Raw genomic sequence first — 18,869 nt, 5'->3', positions numbered from 1 at the left:
TCCCAGGGAGCCTGCAGGGTTTGCAATGGAGACCCATCAGAAGAAGCTTTTTGCAAAGAGAGCTGCTTTCAGCTTATAAGAGCACAGCTAGATTTTGGTGCATGCTGCCCAGGCACCCCTGCACACACAGTCCTAGGGAGGGGCGGGGGGCGGCAGAGAGTGCAGCAGGGACAAAGTGGCTGCCCTGCAGGAATGGGGAGCAGCAAAGCTCTCAGCACAGCCAGGGGAGGGAGGGATGATCCCCATCCCCAACACTCTGGCCACTTCCCCTCCCTGCAGGGTAGCCGCTTGGTCTTCACTCCGTTCTCTTGTGCCCCTGTCCTTCCTGGGGCTGCATGTGTCTAGGAGCCTGGGCAGGTGCACAGTGAGGGCAGTGAGTGGGAGCCAGCCCCAAAACTTCCCTACAGCCTCCCGGGTTCCCTTATCCCTACCTCCCTGGGTGCGGTGGAGACAGGGCTAAGGAAACCCCATGGGGTGCTGGAGCACACTGCACCCAAGCCTGGGGGAAGCCCTTCACCTCTCTGAAGCTGGCAGCAGCCAGGCTGGGGGGTGGGGGGAGAGGGGTTTTTCCTCTGAAACCTACATTTTATGTCAAACTTGAAAACATACAAAAATAAATAAAAAGCCAACTGAACAAAGACCTTCACTGAACATCCCATTTTAAAATTAAGAATTGCAATGTTTCATTTTAAGTTTGACAGCCCTAGAGATTGATGTGCTAATTATCCTCAGACAGGTGCACATGGGCGTTTTCCTGCCAATATGACTCAGCCTAGAGCTGGAGAGCCCAGTTCTCAGGTTAGATGGTAGTTCCGTATAAAGCCTTCTCGAACTGCAGTCATTCTACTCAGACCACCACCACAGGAGCTAATTATGCAGTTATCTACTCCTTGATCCTTATGGCACCTGAGTCCCATCAGTAGCACCTCACATTTAGGAATCAGGATGGGCAGTAGAGTTTTCCCACAGTGAAATGCATTCATAGGGCTAGAGTGCCCCTAGCCGCTCTGGGATAGGTGTACTGGGATTTGCATCTGCATTACAGCGTGGAGGCCAAAGCCCTAGGTTTGAGCACTGATCAGAAAATCCTTAACCTGGGGTTAAAATGCTGTGTAGACGCTCAAGCCCCGGGTTCTCTGACATGGGTCAGCTGACTTGAGTCCCACTAACCCTAGGCTTACATTGCTGCGTAGACATACCCTAAGATACCTCTTTACACCAAAGTGTAGCTCCTCCTTTTTTGGCATACATCCCAATGTGAACAGCACAAATGCTGAGACTTTTCTATTGTGAATTCACAACGATAGGAAGAGAGCATTCCCTGAGACACTTGAGGGTTGGGAAGGGAGGGAAATGGCATTAATGGCTTGGCTTATATAGTATCAGAGGAGTAGCTGTGTTTTTGTTTTATTTATTTGTTATATATATACATTTCACCTATAAAGCATGTAGGCAAGGATTCTTTGTGTGACTGATGGAATTGGTGAATGTATTTTCATAGCATGCACATACATACAGACTTGAAATAAATAAAAGGTCAGTGAATGTTTATGCCCAAATATCTAATCATTTCAAAGGAATTATATACTGGAGTTCAGTTGGAAAGGAAAGACTCTGAGATTTGTACATTGTACTTCCAAGCACTAGATGGAGTATCTGGTCAATATATACTGAGAAAAGAGCCTTTTGTAAAATTGTAATAGATGTTATTTCTAATGTCCCTTTCTTGTACTGAGCCTTAATGCCATAGTGATACCTTTGTAAATACCAGGATAGTAATTGACTGAAGCATATTCACTGTTGATTTAGTTTCTTTATGGAAAGCAAATTATAGGTCTCCCTGGCCGAATACGTGAAGGGGCTTACTGAGCAATTTTGCCTCCTTTGCTGTCTTACTACCCCAGCAGCAGTCTGATATAACCATTTTAACTAGTCAGTATAGCTTTGTGAAGTAAAAGGTTGAGATGCGACCATTAATGAGTGCATTGTAATTTTGTGTGAATCTTTTACAGATAAGCGAAAGAACATGGCTGCAGGTGGCAGAGTGAACACTCATCACAGATCCGTGCATGTTACAGACATTCCGATAGAGACCACTGTACCCAAACAGGGACAGAACTTATGGTAATCTGCTTTCTCATGACTGCACTTCTATGCTCATAAACAGACCATTGGGTTCAGTAAAATTTGCTGGACTATTTAGTGTGGTCCCAGAAATGAGGTGTCTCAACTTCATAAGAGACATGGGGTTCTGAACCACCTTGGTGTTTTATAAAGACCAGTATCTAGTATAAAAGGGGGCTGTAGATCATTTCCAGTGGAAACAATTGAAGTGTGGAAAGCTAAATGAACATCTTTAAGGAGTCAAGTATCAGAGGGGTAGCCGTGTTAGTGTGAATCTGTAAAAAGCAACAGAGGGTCCTGTGGCACCTTTAAGACTAACAGAAGTATTGGAGCATAAGCTTTCGTGAGTGAATGCCCACTTCATCAGACGCTAGTAATGGAAATTTCCAGAGGCAGGTATAAATCAGTATGGAGATAACGAGGTTAGTTCGATCAGGGAGAGTGAGCTGTTCTGCTAGCAGTTGAGGTGTGAACACCAAGGGAGGAGAAACTGCTTCTGTAGTTGGATAGTCATTCACAGGCTTTGTTTAATCCTGATCTGATGGTGTCAAATTTGCAAATGAACTGGAGCTCAGCAGTTTCTCTTTGGAGTCTGGTCCTGAAGTTTTTTTGCTGTAAGATGGCTACCTTTACATCTGCTATTGTGTGGCCAGGGAGGTTGAAGTGTTCTCCTACAGGTTTTTGTATATTGCCATTCCTAATATCTGACTTGTGTCCATTTATCCTCTTGCATAGTGATTGTCCAGTCTGGCCAATGTACATAGCAGAGGGGCATTGCTGGCACATGATGGTATATATAATATTGGTGGACGTGCAGGTGAATGCGCCGGTGATGATGTAGCTGATCTGGTTAGGTCCTGTGATGATGGTGTTGGTGTAGCTATGTGGGCAGAGTTGGCATCAAAGTTTTGTTGCATGGGTTGGTTCCTGAGTTAGAGTTGTTATGGTGCGGTGCGTGGTTGCTGGTGAGAATATGCTTAAGGTTGGCGGGTTTTCTGTGGGCGAGGACTGGCCTGCCTCCCAAGGTCTGTGAAAGTGAGGGATCATTGTCTAGGATGGGTTGTAGATAACTGATGATGCATTGGAGAGGTTTAAGCTGAGGACTGTCGGTGATGGCCAGTGGAGTTCTGTTGGTTTCTTTTTTGGGCCTGTCTTATAGCAGGAGGCTTCTGGGTACACGTCTGGCTTTGTTGGTTTTGTTTCTTTATTTCCTTGTGTGGGTATCGTAGTTTTGAGAATGCTTGGTGAAGATCTTGAAGGTGTTGGTCTCTGTCTGAGGGGTTGGAGCAGATGCAGTTGTACCTCAGCGCTTGGCTGTAGACGATGGATCGTGTGGTGTGTCCGGGGTGGAAGCTGGAGGCATGAAGGTAGGTGTAGCGGTTGGTGGAGTTTTCGGTATAGGGTGGTGGTAACGTGGCCATCGCTTATTTGTACTGTGGTGTCTAGGAAAGGTGTCTAGCAGATGTAAAGGTAGCCATCTTACAGCAAAAAAACTTCAGGACCAGACTCCAAAGAGAAACTGCTGAGCTCCAGTTCATTTGCAAATTTGACACCATCAGCTCAGGATTAAACAAAGCCTGTGAATGGCTATCCAACTACAGAAGCAGTTTCTCCTCCCTTGGTGTTCACACCTCAACTGCTAGCAGAGCACCTCGCCCTCCCTGGTTGAACTAACCTCGTTAACTCCACACTGATATATACCTGCCTCTGGAGATTTCCATTACTTGCATCTGAAGAAGTGAGGTTCTTACCCACGAAAGCTTATGCTCCAATACTTCTGTTAGTCTTAAAGGTGCCACAGGACCCTCTGTTGCTTTTTACAGATTCAGACTAACACGGCTACCCCTCTGATACTTGACTCCTTAAAGATGTTCATTTAGCTTTCCACACTTCAATTGTCCTGTTCAGTTGCTGAATTAGTTTGGTAGCCTCCCAACCCTAGTGTAACATGCGCTGCTGGTTATTGTGGGTAATAGACAGATGAGCCAAGAGACAGTGAGACTTTGAATTGCTGCTGCTACAATAGGGTGACTTTTAAATCAGTAGATTAAAAAAAGCCAGACTTGAATAGGTTTTCTTATTTTAATTTTCTGAGATTCTCATTCTTTGGTACAACAGCCAAAACACTTATTTATTCTGGTCCACTAAGAACATGTCTGTCTACCTACAATACTAATCCTGTCTTTAATACCATGCCCATGACCTTGTTTGAGAAGTGACCTTGCTTAAATTATAATAGCCTGTGTGGCTCCCACTTGCGGTACATGAGAAATTGGAATCTTTTGACCAACAGTAACCTTTGGGGCCATGCTTGTGCCCTGCATTTCCTTGTGCTCATCACCCTCCTGCAGTGAAGGCACATAGAGCACAGTGGCCCCAACTGCCTGTTAGTTCCCTGTTGGTGCTGGTGGCATTGAGATAGAACATTGTGGTCTCTACCTCCTACCCACTGGCACCCTTTAATTGAAACACTTCATAAACATTAATTACTATTAACTAGTGTAGTTGCTTAGTTTATGGACACTTTCCTGTTGGAAGCAACAGAGGGTCCTGTGGCACCTTTAAGGCACCGCTTGCATCTGAAGAAGTGAGGTTCTTACCCACGAAAGCTTATGCTCCCAATACTTCTGTTAGTCTCAAAGGTGCCACAGGACCCTCTGTTGCTTTTTACAGATTCAGACTAACACGGCTACCCCTCTGATACTTTCCTGTTGGAAGTCCCTTTATTTTTTTTTATATTTTCTTTCCTTCTTATGATGACTACTACTCATCACCAAGGTGCTATTCCACCAAATGGCTGAGGCTAACCCTGTGGCTGCAAGCTGTGCCTGTCGTGTGACAGGCTTATTCCATCAACTGATGGGTACCCTTGGCCATTGCTCTGTAGGCTGGTCTTCTCCATCAGAACTGACAGTTTCAAAGTAATTGATGGCTAAAGTTCTACCTACTGGAGCAATCCATGAGGACAGCATCCGATTCAGAAAGATGCTCCTCCAGTTCCAAAAAGTGACTCGCCTTCCAGAGATCCCACTTCTTCAGCACCCCTATTAGTAGGGACTCTACCTGGAGGGCTGCCATCACCAGTACAGAGAGAGGATCTCAGCTGACTTAATCCTCCAAACAGAGCTTGGTGCCAAAGCCTGGTATTGTTTGCTCACATTGAGGTAAGGCAGATCTGAGCTGCTGTTGAAGGGCAACTCAAGCTACTAGTCTCCTTCCCCAGAATGGGTGAGGTGAAAGAAATGGGGAATTATGGACCTCCTGTCTCCTCTGAATCATGAGCACAGAGGCCTGATTGCCCTGGAGAGGTTAGTGAAAGGCTGATTCTTTATCTCAACTGGCTGCAAGTGGAATTAAATCCATACAGACATCGAAGCCCAGTACCAGTGCCCCACTCTCCCTACCAGTCCTGTTACCATACAGAAATCCTTAACAGTACTTGCAAATCTGTTACAAATTAATGACATTGAGCCCCTGGCACTGTCCTCTGTACTAATGCCACCAACACCAGGAAGAATTATACCCTCAGTACTGGTATTCAATGCAGTGCAGAAGAACAGTCAACATCACCTCTAGAACAGACATACTCCTCCTCCTCTTCACTCTCAAACTTCCTCCAGAATCAAGCAGAGACCCTTTCCAGACATCCATCCCCTTCTTCCCCTCCCCAAGGATTCCCTGAGTTGAGCAACTCCCAGATCATCCTCTCAATCACCAACAGTCTTTAGGGCTGCCCAGAGATCTCAGCAAAACATCCTTACATCTCTTGTCAGACATCACTTTGAGCCATAGCACTGTCTCAATCTTATCCATTTGGCTTGACAGCCTAGTCTTACTGGGCATTCTGGTCCCACTTCTGTAGGAGATGCTCCTGTCTCTCTTGCTTCTACAAATGGCCTGGGGTCCACTGCACCAACTAGGTCCATGACTAGCCCACTCAGTGCCGTAGACCTCAAAAAGGGAACGAGAGATTGTGAGGAAAGAGGCAGAGGCTCAGGAGGAAGATTGGAAGGAAGTGACTCCAAGATCACAAGAGACTCCTCTCAACCCTTTCTCCCCCACTTCCCCACCCGAGGAGATTGCTCCAATTCCACCTCCTAGAAGGACCTGTTGTTGTCAGGAGTTGCTATGAAGGGTAGCAGACAATCTGGACATTGAATTATTTGTAATATGTTTTCTCTATTCTGACCTCCTAGGTATATTGGCAAAGCTCATACATGGAGTCCTAGGTTTAAAACAAACAGGAAGTATTTCTTCACACAACTCAGTCAAACTGGAACTCTTTGCCAGAGGATGTTGTGAAGGCCAAGGCTATAACAGGGTTCAAAAAAGAACTAGATAAATTCATCGAGGATATGTCCATCAATGGCTATTAGCTGCGATGGGCAGGGATGGTGTACCTAGTCTCTATTTGCCAGAAGCTGGGAATAGGCAACAGGGGATGGATCACTTGATTGCCTGTTCTGTTCATTCCCTTTGGGGCACCTGGCATTAGCCACTGTCGGAAGACAGGATACGGGGCTAGATGGATCTTTGTTCTGACCCAGTGTGGCTGTTCTTATGTTCTAAGATTAGACTTGTTTAAAATTGGCATTTGAATTTACAGCCATTTGTCCCAAGGGTTAGATTCACTAAGTTACAGCCAATTAAGTAAACTGAAAAATCAGTCTGATGTGCTGGAAAGGATTGGTATGTTATGCATTGCATAGCACACCAATTTCATCTTCTGTCCTGTATAGTCTACAGCCTAGTTTATGGCATAGCCACTGGTGCTCACAAACTCATTACTGCAAGGTTTACTACCTCTACAAGTGCAGAGATTGCCATCCATGGGCAGCTGGTAGTAATTACAGAAGCTCCTGCAGAGCTTTGAAAACTCATGCAATCAGTGGAGGTCCTGGATGATTGGAAAAAGGCGAATGTAGTGCCCATCTTTTAAAAGGGAAGAAGGAGAATCCAGGGAACTACAGCCTCACCTCGGTCCCTCGAAAAATCATGGAGCAGGTTTTCAAGGAATCCATTTTGAAGCACTTGGAGGAGAGGATGGTGATCAGGAACAGTCAACATGGATTCACCAAGGGCAAGTCATGCCTGACCAACCAGTGGATTCTATGATGAGATCACCGGCTCTGTGGATATGGGGAAAGAGGTGGACATAATATATCTTGACTTTAGCAAAGCTTTTGATATGGTCTCCCACAGTATTCTTGCCAGCAAGTTGAAGTATGGATTGGATGAATGGACTAAAGGTGGTTAGAAAGCTGGCTAGACTGTCGGGCTAAACAGGTGGTGATCAACAGCTCGATGTCTAATTAGCAGCCGGTATCAAGCGGAGTGCTCCAGGGGTCAGTCCTGGGGCTGGTTTTGTTCAATATCTTCATTAATGATCTGGACAGTGGGATGGATTGCACCCTCAGCAAGTTCACAGATGACACTAAGCTTGGGGGAGAGGTAGATATGCTGGAGGGTAGGAATAGGGTCCAGAGTGACCTAGACAAATTGGAGGATTGGGCCAAAAGCAATCTGATGAGGTTCAACAAGAACAAGTGCAGAGTCCTGCGCTTGGAACAGAAGAATTCCATGCACCGCTCCAGGCTGGGGACCGACTGGCTAAGCGGCAGTTCTGCAGAAAAGAACCTGAGGATTACGGTGGATGAGAAGCTGGATATGAGTCAACAGTGTGTCCTTGTTGCCAAGAAGGCTAACAGCATATTGGGCTGCATTAGTAGGAGCATTGCCAGCAGATCGAGGGAAGTGATTATTCCCCTCTGTTCGGCACTGTTGAGGCCACATCTGGAGTATTGCTTCCAGTTTTGGGGCCCCACTACAAAAGGGATGTGGACAAATTGGAGAGAGTCCAGGGGAGGGCAACGAAAATGATTAGGGGGCTGGAGCACATGACTTAAGAGGAGAGGCTGAGGGAACTGGGCTTATTTAGTCTGCAGAAGAGGAGAGTGAGGGGGGGATTTGATAGCAGCCTTCAATAACCTGAAGGGGATGGAGCTCAGCTGTTCTCAGTGGTGGCAGATGACAGAACAAGGAGCAACGGTCTCAAGTTGCAGTGGGGAAGGTCTAGGTTGGATATTAGGAAACACTATTTCACTAGGAGTGTGGTGAAGCACTGGAATGGGTTACCTAGGGAGGTGCTGGAATCTCCATCCTTAGATGTTTTTAAGGTAAGGCTTGACAAAGCCCTGGCTGGGATGATTTAGTTGGGATTGGTCCTGCTTTGAGCAGGGGATTGGGCTAGATGATTTCCTGAGGTCTCTTCCAACCCTGATATTCTATGATTCTGTGAAAGCTCCCATACCTCATGTGCATAATGGAACTGTGCTCCATAAGGGCTCCCTGAACAGAGGATCTCATAGCAGGGCTGGCAGATCTGCAGTAGTATGAATCTGACAGTCCAGCCCCCCTGCAGAGGTTGTGTGCCGGGACTATTGGAGCATTGTGAAATTACAATTTTAAAATAGTTTAATTGACTGAGCTTTAGTGCCAGGCATTGGATTTCAACTACATGTAAACTGTTCTCAGTAGCCAAATGTTTTTTGTTACCCAGTATTTTTTAGGGTGCCATGGAACCCCTTGTTCAGTTCACTTCAAATGTGAAGTGAAGTTCTACCTCCGCTCCAGCAAGCTCCAGACTTAATTTACTGACATTAAGGCAGATACTCCTTTATTTGTGTAGTGGAGAGGGAGTGCCAACATTGGGTTTAAATTGGAAATATAGTTATGCATCTTCGACTATGGAATGGCTAGTACCACTCCATAACCGTTCTAATCAGCCAAACTGAATATTCCACACTTGTTTCCCCTTATGTTGTGTGTAAATGTAAGAGATACAGGTGGACCACTAGAAAGAGACTGTTACAGATCCTCTTGGCATAAGACAGTATTTGCTGCAGGAGGGTGGGGTTGTTTTAAATTTTTTTTTTTTGTATTTTAAAAGAATAACAAAAATTGTTGAATATAAAATCCGTGGGGGGAAAAATAAAACAGTTTTTGAAAATTCAAGCCTGCTGGCTTTAGTGGTTTGACTCATTCTAGCAATACAGCTACAGAATAAGTTAGTCCAATAAAACAAATGTGACTTACTGAGACAAAAATAAGAACTAAAGAGAGGACTGGCTTTGTATCTTAGTTTAAGATGTTTTGTCTGTGTGGATTCCACTTATGGTGTGCATGAGATGCGAATCTTTTGACCACGCTGTCTGCTGGGTCCATGCCTGTGCCCTGCATGTCCTCATGCTTCCCCCACCAAAACCCAAGGGTATATAGGACCGAGTAGCCCCAACTGCCTCTCAGTTCTCTCACTACTCCAGACTCCTAGCAGAGATGTTCTATGAAGGAGCAGGGACTTATGCAAACAAAACATGAAAGAATTAGTTACTGTAAGGTAAAGAAAGCATTTCTTCATCTGAGTCTCTGGGCAGATACCACTTACGGTGACTAGCTAGTGGTTCCCATATTGGACAGGAAGGGTCTAAGGAGTCCTAACTACACCTACAATGATGTGACAATGATTCGAGAAAATGCTGTGGTTTGGACATGTTGTAAGAGTGTCTAAAAACTGCATTCCTGGAGAAGCTCCTGACGGGATACCACCTCATGGAATATGGAAAAGAAGAGGACAACGAACTACATAAGAAAACTATTGAGAAAGATGCCGCAGTCTTGGAAATTGACTAGAATGGAGCAAAAAATGTGTCACTAGACGGACAGCAGTGGAAATACTAGTTTGCCTCATGTGTCACAAGGCATGGGAGCATGTAAAGCAAGCTACGCTACACCTAGCTTGCTAAGATTTGTCGAACAGCTCTCTGGAATTTGGCATCAGATCTAGACTCCACATCCAATGTGTAATGTTTAGTATTATTAAATCATGTGTATTACAGAAGCGCCTAAGGACCAACCGTGCTATGGTAAAGGCATGGGCTGAGCTCCAAGTGGCTGGCCTGCAGAGGTCTGATATATGAATATTTCTCAGGCATGCTGTGGTGGTTGCCTGGGTCCTGATGCCTGAGGGAAGGGGCATATATGCTAGTTGGTAACAAGCTGTGAGTAATCCATTTGCATCGTCTCTGGGGACAGATGACCTGACCTGTTACAGCCTTCCCCAAGGTCACAAACAACCAAAGTTATTTCCCAAATGGCTCTGTCCTGTTTAATAAATAAAGGAGGGTTTAGGAACATCTCAAGTATGCAGCTTGGATTCTCCCAGGTTAGAGTAGGGTTTGGGGAAGAAGACAGGGAGGTTGATTTGTTTAGTTTAAGTGAAAAAAAATCAGGCACCCCTCTAGTAAGAGACTTAGGGTGAGGTCTCAGCACTACCTGTGTTTAGGGGACTGTCATTAGTGCTGAATCTCACTAACACCTTGTTGAGGAGGTAACCACATTTTCATTGCTTGGAGAGCAAGATGACGGGGACAGCACTTGGGTGAGGGTTAAGAGAGGGAGTTCCCTAAGGTTTATTCTACATTCAAAGGCAGGGGAGGGGAGGCAGGGTAGATACGTATGAACAGAAACCTGCTGCCTTAAAAATATACGTTTATTTTTAATTAAATAAAACTCCTCCCCCCCCCCCCCCACCCATCTTCTGTTTTTTCTCCACCCTAGACTTAGCTGCATCTTAGACATGGCAAATGGGGGCAGCTTTAGGCCTCTGTACCACCATAACACAACTGGAATGATTTGTCACTTTGCCTGGTGGGGATGGAGCATAACTCACAAATACCTGCAAGGCAGGGAGCGGGACTGACCAACTCGGAGGAGGCTTTTATCCTCCCTGTTAAGGCAGCAGAGCTGGTGTCAATGCTTGTTATGTCTTTCAGGTTTCTCTGTGATAGTCAGAAGGAGCTGGATGAGCTGCTGGAGTGCCTGCACCCCCAGGGAATAAGAGAGAGCCAGCTGAAGGAGCGGCTGCAGAAAAGGTGAGGCCCCTATTCTCTACTGTGCATACACCTTGCCCATTGCAAGGTGCGTTCTGTTCCGGGTAAACCATCCTGGTACCAGCATGGGTGCACAAAGCAAAGCTAGGATCATGTGCGTATAAAGGAAGGGGGCGGGAAGAGGGGCCGCTTTTCTTTTCAGGAACATATTGTGAGTTCTCCATCAGCAAAAGTCTGAGCCACCAAGACACCGTGTCAGCTCTTAAACTGCTGCAGTCACAGCTGGAAATAAGGGCACTGCTCCTCAGCGGCAGGGCTACAGCATGCTGTTGAAAATGGATAGTTCTGTACAGTTGTAGCTGATGAAGCATGCAGATTAAATTTGGGCTTCTGCTGTTCCCTCCAGCATACTCCAGCCATTACTGACTATGTGCTGTGGAGTAGCCTGCATCTGTTCAAAAGGTGGTCTCTTGATTTTTCCAGGTATCAGGACCTCACGCATTCCATCCACTTAGCTCGGAAACAAAACCTGGGCCTGAAGTCTTGTGATGGCAATCAGGAGCTGCTCAACTTCCTCCGTAGCGATCTTATTGAGGTGGCAACTCGGCTACAGAAAGGAGGGCTGGGATATGTTGATGAGACGTCGGAGTTTGAAGCCAGGGTGAGGGAACACAGGAATTAAACTTATGCCTCTGTAGTAGCTCTGAAGGTGAAAAACTAGGATAAAGTTCTGGCACACCAAGGCTTGTAACCATTATGGGCTCCTGCTCTTAAGTATTCCCTTGAGCAAATAGCTCTAGAAATTCAGTTGTGACTTTCCCTTTTGTGTATTGCATTTCCATAGTGGTATCTCCAAATGCATCACCACCCTCTAGATAAGAACTGGTAGCTTGTTTCTCGGCATAAGTGCAACCTTAAATTTGAGGCTGGAGATCCAGTAAAACTGTTAAATCAACTAATTTCCCACAACTTTGGATGGCTTTTTAGAGGGGAGTCTTTTAGGGGAGTTCTCAGCAGTGGTTTTAACTTTTCTATCCGTACCGGCAGGTTTTTATGGTGAAATGTTACTGCAGGATGGCCAAAACAATCGAAAACTGCTCCAAGCCCTCAGGATGACCCTGAACTGGCAGTTTTCAATTCTTTTGGCCTTCCTGTAGCGACATTTCACCACATCTGCCAGTACTGATAGAGAACCTAAGTCAGCTACTGAGAGCTCCTCTGAAAGTCCATAGCCAACTTCTAAAAATATTCACTTCCTTGCCCCTCTTGCCTCTGAATGCTCTGGAGTACTTTTGGTCAAGGAACCTAGGCTGCTGAAGTACCTAAATGGATGAGCTACTTGAAGTCTACTCTGGTGCTTAATTACCATGGTGAGGGGCATTTAAAAATACGGGTTCTATTTTTATAGATTGCTTGTGTTGTCAGAGTTATCCAGGAAGACCACCACCTTGAGTTGGGAATCTACAACCTGTTGTTTGGTGGCAACAGAAATATGCTGTATCACTGGTCTACACTTGCAGGACTAGTCTATTTCGGATGGTGGTTAGGGTAGGTTGTCCTATTATTACATGGTTTTGTGGTGTTCCCAACAGGTATGCTCGCTGGAGAGCCTAAAGGATTTTGGGGAATGTGTGATTGCTCTCCAGGCCAGTGTCATTAAGAAGTTCCTACAAGGTTTCATGGCCCCTAAGCAGAAGAGAAGGAAACATCAAGGAGAGGACTCTGTTGCCAAGGTGGAGGAGGTAGATGAAGAGAAGAAAATGGCAGAAGAAGCCAAGGTATTATTGGTTACTGTAGGATCCATTTCTTCTTTTAAATAGCTCTTCTTTGGGCTTACTCCATCTAGTATGAAGCCTAGTACCTCCTCTTATCCTGTCCCGTTTCAGGTTCTGTGTGCAATCAAATCAGTGTTGTGGGGTGGGTGACTTGCCTCATACGTTCTAAAATGGGTGCTGTCACAATAAAAATCCTGTTTAGAATCCATAGTTGATTCCCTCCCTAAAAAGCATTAAACTGGTTAGTGCATTTAGCTTTCTGGTTCCCATGCCCCTATTTCACTGCTGGTAGGGGTCCTAGATTCCCTGCTCTGTGGGTGGATCTTCAAATAAGAGAACTTCTCAGGGAGTGTTTTTAGAAAACTTAATGAAAATGTTACATCCATTTGGAAAGGGCTAGTAGAGCAGATGCCAAGTGTTCTTAGTCCCTTCACCTATAGAGAGGGACCTGTGGGGTGCTGAAGCTTCCTGGGGAGTGGGGGTGCTGTAGGATAGGTGCTATGCAAGGGGACAAGGGCAGAGGTATCTGATAGGTTGGGAGATCCAGAGTTTGCTGAATTGAGGGTTCCTTGCAGTTTGACTGGCCAGCTGGGGAGATGAGCTCATCTGCCTGCAACAGAGAAGCTACATTAGCAGAAGTGAAGAGGTGTTCTTAAGATGCAGGAGGCCAAGAAGACCTGGAGAGAAGCTGCAGCGCCAGCGTGCGCTCTCCTTCCCTCCCCCCAGGCAGTGTGGTGGGAGCACTGCAACCATCTAATCAAAGGAGCTTGTCTGGTGTCTAAAAAGGTCCACCCTGGTGCAGATGTGGAACAGAGGAGCACTGTAGTTTCAGTACACTGCATTATGTGGGGATATGTTTCCTATGACTGATTTCTTTCAAAAGCACTCCATGTTGGCAAAGTCTGCTCCCATTGAAGTTACAGAGGCTTCCAGCACTACGAAAGAGCAGGAACCTCTTGATGCTTCCTATGATGCATTCATTTCTGCATGTTTTGAGCTCTTATCAACATTGCTGAGCCGCTGTTAGCAGGGAGATGAGAGCCTTTGTCTGTGACCTTCAGAGAGGTTGCAGAGTTGGCTCAGAGCCAGTGGGAATTGATGCATCCCTCAGTTTTTGTTGTTTCCTATAGAAAAGTCCAATTAATTAGTTCTTGATGAATCCTCCAGCCTTTTCCACAACAGAGTGACTCGCACAAAGGGAAGGTCTAGTTATCCTAGAAAACAAACTCTCGAGTTAATAGATCTCTGATCCAGATCCTTTCTATTCTAATCTTCCCATATTTACAGGAACATTTACAAGAATAAGCTATTCTTTCATACCTATAGAACTGCATCCATACTAGAGGTAGTACCGATTTAAGAACGTTAATTTGTGAATGGATATAGTTCTAGCCGTACAAAAACTGTAGATAAGCCTTTAGCTCCTTCCATACTAGTACTAGAGCTGAACCAGGTTTCAAAACTGTGGCTGTTTGTCTATGTATCTACCCCAAACTCAGCCATTTTTGACAATGGGTGTCAAGTCAGTCACTGTAGCAGAGGTCGGATTGCTCTCGCCACTCCTTCTAGCACTGTCAAACAGTACCCCTGTTACCATGAACCAGGGTTATGGAGCTCAGCACTCCTCATAGCAAAGCCAGGTGTCTAGCATGCTTTGCTCCAATTGTTGTTGAACTTGATTGACCCGGTCCACACCAGAGCTGGGAATAGAGAAATTTGACACCCATTGTCAAAACTGGCTTCTTTTCCTAATGTAGCTGAATTTCCTTCAGTGTTGTTGAGACTGCTTAGAACATTCAGACTCCCTCTGTAAATAAAAAAGCTGGAGTGGTGGTATTGCATGCCCAGCAGAGTTCAGGTCTGGTTCTTTAACTCTTCTAGCACCACCCAATTTGTCTAGTGTGACTCCTGTTCATATTATCCAGTTGAGCTTAAAGGTGACTGTAGATTTCAGCATTACTAGAGCACGGCAGTCTAAATCACTCCCTGGAGTCGCAGATCTCTTACCAATAATTCTTAACTCTTACTGTCATGCCTGTGGCTTGGCAGTAGATTGATAGGACAGCCAGTTAAGTACCAGTTACATCTGGCTATGCTGGTGGGAGTTTCCTGGACATACCTGGCATTACCTGGTATGTTTCGCACTAAAGTGACTGTTGCAGCTTTGAAATGTAAATGAATGTTACAATTGTAGCTTGCCTTCCCTCTAAGACAAGCTCCTGCATGGACCTGAACTTAAATACTGAGTACATTGACTGACCGACCGACCTAAGGCAGTATGTGAAAACCAGCCTTGGTTTCCATGCAAATGGCCCAGACTAGCAGATGTACCCCAGACTGTACATTAGGGAGAGCACACAGAATTAGCCATGTGCCTTCTGCCGACAGTACAGGGTCACAACTGTCTGACCAGAATGAGAGGGATGGGCAGATCACTAGCCCTTCTCCTGGTCAATGGTATTTGCGTGGGAGCAGGCAGCAGGCCAGTTCTTGCTTTTTAGCCATCGGTTTGGATGCATTAGTCACTAAGGGTATGTGTACACTGCAGTTAGACACCCGGGGCTGGCCCATGCCAGCGGACTCAGGCTTGCGGGGCCTGGGCTGTGGGACTGTTTAATTGCAGCGTAGACATTTGGACCCAGGCTGCCTGAGCTTTGGGATCCTCCCACCTTGCAGGATCCTAGATCCCTGGCTCCATCCTGAGCCCAAATGTCTACACCACAATTAAACAGCCCCGCGAGCCCGACTCAGCTGACGTGGGCCAGTCGCAGGTTTGTAATTGCAGTGTAGACATACCCTCAATGCAGCCAGGATTTTTAAGTGAAGCTCAGGAACAAACAATTAAATTTCATTTACTCAGATGGGAATTTTTTCATTCTCAGGTTGCCAGACAATAGGCTTTCTAGCCTGCTCTTTGTCCTTCTCCCAACAGGCTTTTCCTGTCACGCTCTTTGTTCTTGATATTTTCCTCTGTTTGTTCATTTGTTGCAGTGGCAGAGTTCTGTCTCCTCTAGCTAGGAGGATGCAAGTAACTTCACTGACTCTCATGCTATGCCTGCCAGGTTAAGGTGCAACAATAAACAGAGTTCCCCTGGAGACTGGTAATGCTGAAATGCCCCAGCCTCATAGAGCTTGGGAAACAGTGTTAAAGATCTGGTGAATTCCACAGACTTGGGTAGAAAAATCTGAGCAGAATCTGCCAACAGCTTTTGCAAATGTATCTTGGCCCAGTGATCCAGTATGTTAACTGCAAAAGCCATGGAACAGTTATTTGGAAAATCAATTACACAATATGTGAAGCACCTCAACAACGTTCTGCAAAAAATGGTGGGTTGCCCTGAAATCTCCACAACTTTCTGTGCAGTTTTCCACTGACCCTGGCAGTGTCTTCTGCTCTAGGTACCACACCAGCAAGCGACTGTGAGGATATTAGGGTGTTAAAACAATTTGTGTGGTTTTTTTCCAAGCATCCAATATATACTGCACTTCCTTGAAGTCAGTGGGAGGGGAATGTGCAACTCTGCAAAAATCCTGGGTTTTGTTTGGCTCCCAGATTGCTGTCAGCTGCAGAGTTTAGTTTTCTCACATCTGACACTTTACTGTTTGTTTTTTCATTTTTCTAGGGTAGAAGAACATTTACTTGAGTCCTATTATGTCCCTGTCAGGACTAGGACTCATCGTTGTAAAGCAGAGGATTAGCCTTTTAGTTGAACATGCAGAGGCTGTGGATTGCTTCTCTGTTCTAGTGCATTTCCGACTTACTGCACCTTTGTTTTTAAACCTCTGGTGCTGAAATGTAGATTTCACGGGTGGCTTACTGTGTGCAGACTCCAGCAGTCATGCTGGTGCAAATCCCAGGTTTTAATACTATAGTCTAATTTGCAGCTAATGGGAGGACCTCGAATGTGCTGAAGTTATCGCAGCTCAGTGAAAATAACTCTTCTTGTATTTGGGGCCCAGAATGCTTTGCCTGTCAAAACTGACTGTGGCTGATGTCACTGTCACCCACCTGTCAACTGAACAGCTTTGAGGGCAAACTGTTCAATGGATCTTGCTGACAGACATGAATGCTCTTCAAGTGTCCACTGGAGGGCAGCACAGACTGTTCTCAGCAGTCATGACCTGAAAAATGCCTGCCAGCTGCCTTTTAACTTTCATCCTACTTTTAAGGGGCTAAAATTCCACCGTTTATTTTCTTTGACTGACAAGTATTTGGGTTAGACTTTCAAAAGTAAGGAATGTAGCGCAGTTTGTGTAGGTGGTTTCAGGCTGGTCATGAAGCACAAAAGGACCGTAGTGTTATGAACAAGATGTCTGGCCCAGTGAGGCTGATTAGAGGGTAAGCCTCAAATAGGACTGTGAGGCTGTGTAGAAGGTAGAAAATACAATAGCTGAATTATGGCTGACAAGGGCCCCAACTAAGAGATGTAAAAAGTCTTCAAGTTATAGTGCGCTGTGTTCCTGTGCTTTGGTATAAACTTAGTTCTGTCTGCAGGTTGCTTCAGCGGTGGAGAAGTGGAAGACAGCAATCCGGGAGGCCCAGACCTTCTCCCGCATGCATGTGCTGCTTGGGATGCTGGATGCCTGCATCAAATGGGATATGTCGGCAGAGAATGCCAGATGCAAAGTGTGTCGCAAGAAAGGTATGGATTTCAGCCCCAAGCTTGCTTAACAGTGGGGAACGCTGGTGCCCGTCAGTGCCCTGCCTGGGCAGCACGCTCCTGTAGTGACTCTCCACATCCTGCTCTTGGCTGTGCTTTTGTTCTGAACATCAGGATTCACTCATTCAGTAGCAGAAACACAAATGTCAGGAGCCCTAAGACCGAAAGTCAAATTAAATGTCTTTACATTAAACTTACAGAACACTGCATAACTGTGATTTCCATAGCCTCTCCTGCACGCCAAGATGTTATCATTGGTTCTTTCTGCAGTACACCGGGTTCTTCTTAGCCTTGCACATCATCAGAGGGCTGTTCCCTGTGTGTCTCTGTGTTTATGAAAGTACTGTGTCCTAAATATTGGATCACCTGGATACAAGTCCCTATTGTATGAAAGTGCCTCTTCAAAATAACAAACTCTTCTGGGAACAGTCATGCCTTCATTTCATATCCAGAGTGCATGCCATCCTACACAAACCCAGGGCTTACTCTGAGTTCAGCATTTCTGACGGAAATAACTCTCACAAGTGTTTGTGGTTAAATGAAACTGTCATATTTCTAAGCCCCCTGCACTGTAACTTGGCTCTGTGATGATAGGTGAAGCTGCTGCATGCTACGAGCTATTTATATATGCCCTCTGTTAGTGCTCTTCCACTTGGTCAAAGTAGACTGCCTGAAAACAATTCTTGTCTTGTCTGTATTCATATCACACACTTTCAGGCTTGAATTTTCTAGGAGCCTTGTGAGTTGAGCCCTTCTCTTGGTTGCTCTGCTACAAAAGGAGCTAATACAACACCCCACAACTGAAGGAGGGAGAACAAGGTGGGCTTAGGCTGAGTGAGGCTATCCACCATCAACCTATGCTCAGCTCTAGGGAGCGGTTGATGGGGGTGGAAGAGAAGGAGCTGGGAGAGAGCAACTCCTGGCTGTTGCTCTTCACGTGAGGGTAGGCAGAGAGATGAGGCCTTGTGTCCTGAACTACTACTACTTTGGCAAGTGGAGGAGGAAACTGACCTGGGCCAGAGGAGTCCCCCTCTATGCAAGATGTGTGAAGGTATGCAAAGGGGAGCTACGTAAATTGGGGGTTATGGGGGAGGGAGTGTGGAGAGAGTCAGCAGCAGTCACCCTGCCATGTTCTCTGAATGGGAGGTGTGCACAGGCAGCAGCCATCTCTCTCCCCTTAGAGAAGAGCCTGGTAGCACATAGCACCTCACTGTAACGGTCTTGTTTTGCATTTGTGCGCTGAAAGGTACTGAGCTCTCTTGAAATGCTCATGGGAGGTGGGGGCAGCAGAGGTTCTGTTTCCACACAGACTTTCTCTCCTAGTTTGCCAGAGGCTCGTGCTAGTCCCCTTTGCACTCTCAGGCTAGCCTTTGGGAACGAAGCATCAGTAGAAAGAGGAAGCTGGGAGGACTGAGTGAGAT

General features: G+C 45.9%; 1 protein-coding gene across 1 annotated transcript in view; it reads left to right on the top strand.

Moving 5' to 3' along the window:
• The window catches only part of BAZ1B (bromodomain adjacent to zinc finger domain 1B), a 77,323-nt gene that overhangs the window by 47,517 nt on the left and 10,937 nt on the right, over window positions 1-18,869 (top strand). The window contains exons 10-14 of the mRNA XM_034752259.1: window positions 2,013-2,124; window positions 10,956-11,054; window positions 11,496-11,673; window positions 12,605-12,790; window positions 17,283-17,430. Of these exons, the coding sequence (XP_034608150.1) occupies window positions 2,013-2,124; window positions 10,956-11,054; window positions 11,496-11,673; window positions 12,605-12,790; window positions 17,283-17,430 (723 nt within the window). The remainder of the gene's footprint in view (window positions 1-2,012; window positions 2,125-10,955; window positions 11,055-11,495; window positions 11,674-12,604; window positions 12,791-17,282; window positions 17,431-18,869) is intronic.

The sequence above is a fragment of the Trachemys scripta genome, chromosome 18 (genome assembly GCF_013100865.1).
Source record: "Trachemys scripta elegans isolate TJP31775 chromosome 18, CAS_Tse_1.0, whole genome shotgun sequence".
In the NCBI taxonomy this organism is placed as follows: domain Eukaryota; kingdom Metazoa; phylum Chordata; order Testudines; family Emydidae; genus Trachemys; species Trachemys scripta.
This window is presented reverse-complemented; position numbering and strand designations above follow the sequence as displayed.